This window comes from Danio aesculapii, chromosome 10 (assembly GCF_903798145.1).
Source record: "Danio aesculapii chromosome 10, fDanAes4.1, whole genome shotgun sequence".
Classification (NCBI taxonomy): domain Eukaryota; kingdom Metazoa; phylum Chordata; class Actinopteri; order Cypriniformes; family Danionidae; genus Danio; species Danio aesculapii.
In genome coordinates, this window is record NC_079444.1 from 28,676,096 (window position 1) to 28,685,747 (window position 9,652).

At 37.3% G+C, this 9,652-nt stretch overlaps 1 protein-coding gene across 1 annotated transcript in view; it reads left to right on the forward strand.

Moving 5' to 3' along the window:
* cblb (Cbl proto-oncogene B, E3 ubiquitin protein ligase) overlaps positions 1-9,652 on the forward strand; it is a 123,641-nt gene that overhangs the window by 89,082 nt on the left and 24,907 nt on the right. Inside the window, exons 7-9 of the mRNA XM_056466634.1 lie at positions 2,839-2,976; positions 6,800-6,887; positions 6,983-7,114. Coding sequence (XP_056322609.1) covers positions 2,839-2,976; positions 6,800-6,887; positions 6,983-7,114 — 358 coding nt within the window. The remainder of the gene's footprint in view (positions 1-2,838; positions 2,977-6,799; positions 6,888-6,982; positions 7,115-9,652) is intronic.

Sequence of the window (9,652 nt, forward strand, 5' to 3'; positions counted from 1 at the left end):
CATTCATCCCTAGCAGCTGCATTAGAAATAACTCTAATGTAATCAAGAAATCCGACAACAATCCCTTACATGACCTTCTCCCATGATGAGTCAGTTTATGCAGTTTTATGTCTCAAAGTAGTCGCTCAGAAATGGCAGAAAGATCCTTTTTATGTTCCAGCGACACATTTTACAACATCACACGTTCTTATTTTGCCCTTTTCTAGCCTTCTAACATTTGAAAAGATGTTAAAGAAATAAAAAAAAGCTAATTTGGTTTGAATTTACACACCCATGCAGAGTCTGAGATGTACAGTAGGTAATGTTTTCTTCAGCAGATCAATAAAGATTTTTTTCTTAGATGGAAAAAGTGTGTATTAATGTATAATATTACACTTCTTGAGACTGGATAACTTAATAATAATAATAATAATAATAATAAATTTTATTTGTAATACGCTTTTCTCAGAATCAAAGCGTGTACAAGGCTAAAAACAATAAGTAGGAAAGTGTAACGATAAGTAAGATAACAATAGATCACACATTAAAAACACTAAAGAGGTGAGTCTTAAGAAGCTTCTTAAAACAGTCCAGAGACATGGCATTCCTAATGCTAATGGGTAATGCATTTCATAATTTTGGTGGACAGTATAAAAAAGCCCTACCACCCATGGTGTTAAGTCTGGAGCCTGGCTGGAACAGGGTAAGACCTGAAGCAGAGCGAAGACTGCGAGCAGAAGTAGAAAGTGTCACATAATTACAGATGTAATCAGGAGCTAACCTATAAAATGCTTTATAAGTTAAAATCAGAGTCTTAAAATCAATACGTGACCTAACCAGTAGCCAATGAAGTTGCTGGAAAACAGGTGTAATGTGAAGGCGAGAGGATGGATAAGGCATTGAATGCCATCAATCGAGAGCTAAAAAATCACTATACCTGCTAACAATGGTGGGAGTGCCGAGTAGTAAAATCTCAGTTTTCGAACTGTTCAATTTAAGGAAGTTCTGCTTCATCCATGCTTTGATTTCCTGTTAACAGGCTGATAGAACTGGCGTAGCCAATGTGAGATTAGGAATGGTGCTAATGTAGATCTGTGTCATCAGAATATCAGTGATAACAAAGCCAATTTTTTGCATAATCTGACCTCGTGGCAACATGTAAATACTAAATAAAAGAGGACCAAGAACTGACCCCCGAGGGACACCCTGACGCAGTGGGACCGTTTGTGATCGTTGACCACCCAGACAGATGAATTGGGAGCGTTCGGAGAGATAAGATGCAAACCACTTAAACACCGTACCAGATAAACCAGCCCACTTATGTAGTCTATCCAACAAAACACTGTGGCAAATCATGTCAAATGCAGCAGTCAAATAATTCTAGCAGGACAAGAATGCCACAAGCCCCAGAGTCAGCTATTGGAAGAAGGTTATTTACGACCCTCGTTCAAGCTGTTTCAATGCTATGTCCCAATCTAAAACCGTACTGAAATTTCTCAGTGTATTATATATTACATTTGTTTTGCTTGTTTGTGTTTATTTTACACTGTTAGTTGTTAACGTGCATTTTATGACTCAAGACTGACCACTGTATTGGCTAAATTAGCAAAATCTTATTCAATGCTCTATTGAAGAAAACAGGCATCTACAGATTGGGTGGAATAAGGGTAATTAAAATAAATATTCAGTTATAGGTGAACTATCCCTTTAAGTACCATTTACCAGTGCAAACCAAGACATTCTCTAAACTTTTCCACCTTCTGCTGAGAAATGTCAACCTGTTCTCCTTCTATTCCTCTGTCAGCTTCAGTTTTTTTTTGTACTCTTTCTTTTTTCCCCTTCCTCTGTGCCAGCCTGTGCTACCCTGCCTCTGGGAAAATAGAACAGTTCAGTCTGGTACCAGCTAGTCTTTTAATCCAGGCTGAGTTTGTTGTTCAGCAGTTGCATAATCGAAAAGACGCTTTTGAATAACTCCAGAAATATTCTTTTGTTTATTTTTCTTACTTTCGATAATGAGTAAATGGTTCTGTAAATGGTTCATATGGTTCTTTTTTCCTCACCAAGCTTTTGATTGTTTCATAATTGCAGTTATAATATATCGAAACTATTATCAGTTTGCAGTTTCTACCCAAAATAAAACTTTTCTTTTATGTGAGCTCCCTGTTGTATGTTTCCATTACCTCATTTGTGCTTAGTAATGTTATGATAATCTGTTTTGGTATGAGTTATGAGCAATTCCAGCATTATGAATGGGGCATTTGCGGTAAAATCTCAAAATATAAATTCACATCGGAAGTATATGTTAAGATTATATTGAAACTGAATCGGTTTATGTTTTTCAAAACAACTAACCAGAGTTAAGGGATCAGAAAAATATAAATCGGTAAACATTTTTTATGTTTTAAATGAGGAAATAAACATGTGTTATGGATGTGACCAAAAAAGTGAACGAGTTTACAATATACAACATACTTTGTAGAAATTCTGTGAATTAAACTGCACAACCCAAAAGAAACAATGCTAATCAAAAGCATAAGAAATGGCTCTCTATTGAACATGTAAATATTGATTTTAGTTTTTTTATTTATGATGGAATAAGCTTCGTTATGATAGTGACAGATGTGAAATTGCCATTTGTGTGACTTTGGTAAATCAAATAGGAGTGTTTGAAAACATTGACAGACATTTTTGAGTATTTTTACAGTACTTTACTTCAAAATACAAGCCTAAACAAAAAAACTTAGAAAGGGTTTCGCTATATTGATGAAAACACTTTTTTTTTTCATGGCCAGGTAGATGTTGGCATGGAATTGATACTGATTTACACTTGGTTTACAGTTTCTGTTTCTCTGTCCCCAGCTATATCTTCAGACTGAGTTGCACGCGGTTAGGCCAGTGGGCCATTGGCTATGTCACCAGTGATGGGAACATCCTGCAGACCATCCCACATAATAAACCACTGTTCCAGGCCCTCATCGACGGATGCAGAGAAGGATTGTGAGTAGCTCAGATTCAACACTTTAATAAATGTCACAGCAGGGGCACAGTGGTTGGTGCATGTGAATCTCAGTTCTCTCTTTTCTCCTTATCTCTCCGCTCCATCATCTCAACACTTGCTTTATTATTGTCTTTTTTCAAACTAATGTGTTTTTTAGATTTAGATTTAATATCTAAACGCACTTTTAAGGCTTAATACTATCATATTATATTAAACATTAACATGATCATTTACTGTGAATCTGCTTTGAAATTATGTTTATTGTGAGAAGCGATATAGAAGTAAATTTGACTTACTTTTTATAAAAAGGTATCAGGTTGTCACAATTGATTTAGAGAGATTTGTTACAGTAGTTTCAGTCTACTACAGTAATAATTTGATTCAAAATGGTCGGAGAAGTTACCAATACACTTTAGCTTATAAGTTTAGCACTACAGTATTTTTTATTAAATGCTTAAAAAAATAATTGAATATATACATTTTTAAGCATTAAATCGCACATGCACGCACGCACGCACACACACACACACTCAAAAAATGGCATTTGCTGTTTGTTCAAACAAATTTAAATTTAGCTGACACAACACAATTCTTTACTTTTTTTTTGGGGGGGGGGGGGGGGTCAACTTAATTGTTTTATGTTCAATCCACTTACATTTGTAAAAACGAATAAGTTAACTTAATTCCTTCATGTTGTCCCAACACAAATTGATTGTGTGGAACCCAGCATTTTTACATGTCATGTTTTTCATTTTGGGGACTTTAAATCAATAAATCAATAAATAAATCTAACAAATAAAAACGAATTCTGGATCACTAAAATATAAAGTAGTTGGTGGTTCATTCCACTGTGGCGACCCCTGATAAATTAGGGACTAAGTAGAAGGAAAGAGAGTAAGTAAAAATATTATTAAAAAATTATAAAAATTACACACACATTCCATTCCACTTCCATTATTATTCATTCATTCTTTTTTATTCATCCTTTGGCTTAGTCCCTTTATTTATCAGGGGTCGCCACAGCAGAATGAACCGCCAACTTATTCAGCATATGTTTTACACAGCAGATGTCCTTCCAGCTACAACCCAGTACTGGGCGACAGGGCTAACCATTGAGCTACAATGTAGCCCTATTCTTTCATTAATTCTTATTAAAAAATTCTAATTACAATGTTTTAATGACTAAATGATTCAATGCAGTTCAAATCAATACAATCCGATTCAAATAATCACCATATAGTCAATCAGTTGCTAATATAATTATTATCTACATCTGAGCTTTCAGAGGAGCATTACATATTTTGATATTAACTATGCTTACTACAGTGGAAAAGATATGGTGCTGGCACCCCTCTGTCCAAATCTGTTCATTTTCCCCCATTTCCCTGGAGTCAATTTCCATAATTCTTTTTGAGAAGCATCCAATCAGCTCAATATGTCCTGATAAACTGGCAGTCACTCTTGTAAACAAATGCACACACACACACGCACGCACGCACGCTTGCACACACACTTGCACACAAACATGCCCCCCCTCTTTCTCAGTGTTGGCAAGTGTCTTGCTGGCATGCCTTTTTGAGGCGTCATTTACAGGTTTTAGCTGCATGTCTTCTCTGTCACTGTCGCTGTTTCAGCTGTCTCTGAAGCACATCACACTGACTTTGTGGCTCCTTCCTTCATGATCTAGTGCCACATGCCAATCTCACACCATCTGAGCTGTATCACGCTAGCCAGTCACTTCAGATAATGAATCTGAAGTGCTTTCATATTGCTAGTTTATGGTAAATGAGCTGCTCACACAAAAAAGCAGTGATGTTAATAGTCACATGCAAAAGAAACACACAAACACCCATAATAACCCATTACCAGGGATGGTTTACCCCAAAATGAAAATTCCTTCACCATTTACTCACTTTAAGTGGTTCTAAACTTTTATGAATTTCTTTCTTTCGCTGAACACAAAACAAGATATTCTCAAGACTGTTGAAAAAAAAAGCAGCCATTGACATCCACAAAGGGAAGGAACAAAATTATTATGAAAGTCAATCGCTGCTTTCCTTTGTGTTCAGTGGAGGAAAGATAATCAAACAGGTTTTTAACAAGTGGAGGATGCATAAATGATGACATAATTTAAAAAAAATTTGGGTGAACTATCCCTTTAATACAGTGATTTTCAAATGGTTCAGTGATGGGACTCACATTTTGCTATGATCCAATTTTGACTAAATTCATTCATTTTATTTTCATTTTAGTACCTTTATTAATCAGGGGTTGCACCAGCGGAATGAACCGCCAACTTATCCAGCATATGTTTTACGCAGTGGATGCCCTTCCAGCTGCAACCCAACACTGGGAAACACCCATACACACTCCTTCGCACACATACACTACGGCCAATCTAGCTTATTCAATTCACCTATAGTGCATGTCATTGGACTTGTGGAGGAAACCGGATCACCCAGAGGAAACCCACGCGAACATGGGGAGTACATGCAAACTCCACACTGAAACGCCAACTGACCCAGCCGGGGCTCGAACCAGCGACCTTCTTGCCTGATTCAGACTAAAAGCAACTTTGTAGCTGCCTGTCGCTCTGGGTGGCGATCTGCTGCAAACGCAGGTCTCTGTAGGTCTATACAACACGGACACAACTGGCCTCTGAGCAAACTAAGAGAGGATCACGTAAGCTCTACTGGTGCTCCTATTGGCTGTCGCTCAAGAAAGTCGCTCTTCGTTTACATAGTTGAAGCATCGCGGCGCTCCCGGTCACCCGGCCACCCGGTCACCAATGGTCGCTGTCGCTCGCGTAGACGGAGGTCGCCGAAAGTCGCTCACTCTCTGTAAAATGAACGGCCGCTTGTCGCTTTGCCGCTGTTGTTTTAATGAGGCTTGAGGCGATCATGCTACCCACAGCGCCACCGTGACACCATTTTGACCACATTTACTGTACTTCACAATAATGGTTGACTCACACATGCACATTGTCCAAATATACTAAATCAGACAGTTAGGTTAGTAATTTAGTATGATGATGAAAATAAAGTGAATTTTTTGGGGGTTACAGGAACAGCATTTATCAATAAAACATTTTAATTACCCAACACCAGCATACGACCTCTTAATGAACTATGAAAACTGTTCCTGATTAATTGAAGCAACCTAATACCTGCATGCAAATATATTCTTGTTAGTATCAAATTATGGAATTATTGGTACTTTTTTGGAGAAATTACTAATTAATTTACAGTATAACTGTGGAATTGCATGCTCACCATTTAATTTAGTGTGTTTTTCATAGAGAGTTTATAAATACAGTGTTCTGCTTTGTTGTGCTTGCAATGGACATGTCAGGAATGTTTGTTTTTCTGAGGTGAGATAAATAATGAAATGAAAATAACTTCAGAAGAATGACACTGAAATATTAGCCTGACATTTTCTGACCTAATTAGAACAACACATTTATTTCAGGAACTTGTTTGTTTGCATGTCTTTAAAAAAGTCACAAAATACAACTTCAAGCTGACCTACCAGTTGAGAAGGACATATTTCACTGTGTTAAAATCCATCAAATTAAATTCTGTGCTCACAATAAAACCCAAAAGGGCTGCATAAAGTGTGCAGATCTTATTTGGCCTTCTCTCTTTCCCTCATCCGATTGCTGTATTGAGCCCTGCTGTAAGACATCGACTGTGATTGGCTGGACAGTGGAAGTGGCCCACTTTCACAGCACCACTAATGGAGAAACCACAGAGCCAACAACCACACATGAAGAGAAGCCTCTTAACCTCACTCTCCTTCTGCTGTCTTTCTCTCCATCTGCAGTTATCTGTTTCCAGACGGGCGCAGTTATAACCCCGATCTCACAGGCCTGTGTGAACCCACTCCGCATGACCACATCAAGGTCACGCAGGTTAGTAACTGATGCACGTTTAGATAGACTGTTAGTCTGATGTTGATTCACGCCTTTGTGAACTGTTTTTAATATGTTTTTTTATGTCCTTTCAGGAGCAGTATGAGTTGTACTGTGAGATGGGCTCTACGTTTCAACTTTGCAAGATATGCGCTGAAAATGATAAAGATGTAAAGATCGAGCCATGTGGTCACCTCATGTGCACTTCCTGTTTGACATCATGGCAGGTATGTATATACTGTATGAGTTTAATGCTTTAGAAGTGGGTTTGAATTATGGACTATCAATGTTCAGGAGTGTATATACAGTTGAAGTCAGAATTATTAGCCCCCCTTTGAAGTGTCTTGAAAAATATCTAGTAAAATATTATTAGCTGTCATCATGGCAAAGATAAAATAAATCAGTTATTAAAAATGAGTTATTAAAACTATTATGTGTGGAAATGTGTTGAAAAAAAATCTCTCCGTTAAACAGAAATTGGGGAAAAAAATAAACAGGGGCTAAAAATTCAGGGGGGGCTAATATTCTGACTTCAACTATATGTAAAAGTTCTAATTTGTACTGATGTAAAAAATATAATAAAAATAATGTTTGAAAACCTCTGAAGTTAAAAATATAACCTATACACGGCAACAAAAGAAACTTTTAAGTTTACTAAAATGTTGTCTTAAGGAATTAGCATGATTCATAAAGCCACACTCTGCTGCTTCGCTAATGCTAAAACAACTAAACCTTACACATGTGCCATCAGCGCACTGCGGCACCTTCTCAGCGCTCATGCATGAAATAAACATGTCTTATTTGCATGTGCAATGATGAAGCTCTGCAACCCTTGTAAACGCTTCAGCGATGCCCAGCGCTCAGCTAATGGATCTAGTTAAAAGTGCTTTAATGGCATGCTATGACCTGAATACTGAGCGTCATTGGGGCTCAGCAGAGAACAAACAGCAGGTAATCTGTCTCTCCGTCGCCCTTGCGTCTGTCCTGATCTCAAATGCAAGCGGACAGGCGAAGGAACGGCAGGAAAAATGTGTCCTGTCTGGCTGCATTTATCATTTCTGTGTGTAGTAATGTGTGTCAGGGTTTAATTGTGATTGAGGATGTTTATATGGGCGATTTTAGGGTGACGTTACGCATGTGGGGTGATTTGTTTACCTGTTTACAATTTAAGTACCGGATGAATTGCTGGGAAAGGGTCGTATCTGGGGTGTTGTCCGAACATCAGAGCTTGTTGCATGATAAACAGATACTTAAGGGTTACTGCAGGGTCAGATAAACCCGGATGCCTCAGCCAGATGCATGCTGTGTATGTTTTTTTTGTTGCTTGATAAAGGGAAGTTTACTCAATGTAAGCATATTCTTGATTATTGTCCATGTGGATGCCAGTAGTCTTGCCTTGTTCTCACACAGGTAGTATTCTATCATTCTTCACTATGGTCCTGAGATGTATGAGGAAGATGTAGTGCTGTTTTGGTGAGTTTTGTTCTGATGGATGCTGTCGTTTTTCTCCCCACTGTTGTTTTTCTCCTCTTGTTTCTGCGAGGCTTGATCTCAGATTTATTCTCATTGACCATGAACTTGTGTTCTTCACTGTGTGAACATTGAAGAGCAGTGCTCAAGATAATTAAATTTTGAAGAGCACTTCATCGAAACATTACAGTGCCTCCTAAAGAAGTCCTTTCACAATTAGAAATGTTTGAATGGCACTACTTTTAAAGAGATCGTTTACTTTTAAAGTTATTGTTTAATTCAAAAATTAAAATTGACTCAGTATTTAATCACCCTCAAGTCAAACCTTTTAGTTTTTTATTCTGCTGAATGCAAATAAAAGATATTTTAAAGAATGTTAGAAATGGGTAACCATTGACTTACATAGCAGGAAAAAACAAATACTATTAAAGTCAGTGGTGACCGGTTTTAACCATTTTCCAAAATAAGTGGATGGTGAGCAAATTATGACAGAGTTTTTTTAGTTTTGGGTGAGCTATACCTTTAAATTGCAGAATGTCAAAGCTCAAATTGGCATTCATTTTAACTGGAAGAACAAACACACATCTTTACAGCAAAACTTAAAAGAAATCAGAAACGCTTTATCATTAGTGACCCTACAGCTCATGATCACACTTCTGCACATGTAACATACAAAAAAGTGCACATAATTATAAGTACACTGTTTACAAAGTATATTTGATACTATGTACTATATGATCTATTGAACAGAGTATATAGTCTCAAATACTATATAAATATGTAACAAAATAGATTCATTTTTTAACTCCAATAAAAATATTTGTTGACAGCGCTTTACCAACAACTTTAAAGAGAGAGAGAGAGAGAGAGAGAGAGAGAGAGAGAGAGAGAGAGAGAGAGAGAGAGAAACATTACCTGATGGATCGTTGATAATATTTCCAGAAGATGACCATGTCGCAGTTTAGCAAAATTAATTCACGCCTCCTCCTGAAGTGACTTGCGATGCGCCTTCACCGTTTGCAATGCATTAAAACATTGAAATACGTTATATAACATAACATCTGACCAATGAGTGATGTGAATTTTGTCACATGACTGCATTTTGTTTCTTTTCAACTGGTTCAGACCAAAGCAATCAGTGTGGTGTGAAAAAGACCCCAAATGGCTGAAAAATGCTACAATGATCAAAAAAAAAAACAGACCAAATGAACTGAACCACAGATGTGAAAGCACCCTAAAAATGGTGTTAGAATGAAAACACTCATTGTGCATATTATCTTTTTTTGCTGCATTTC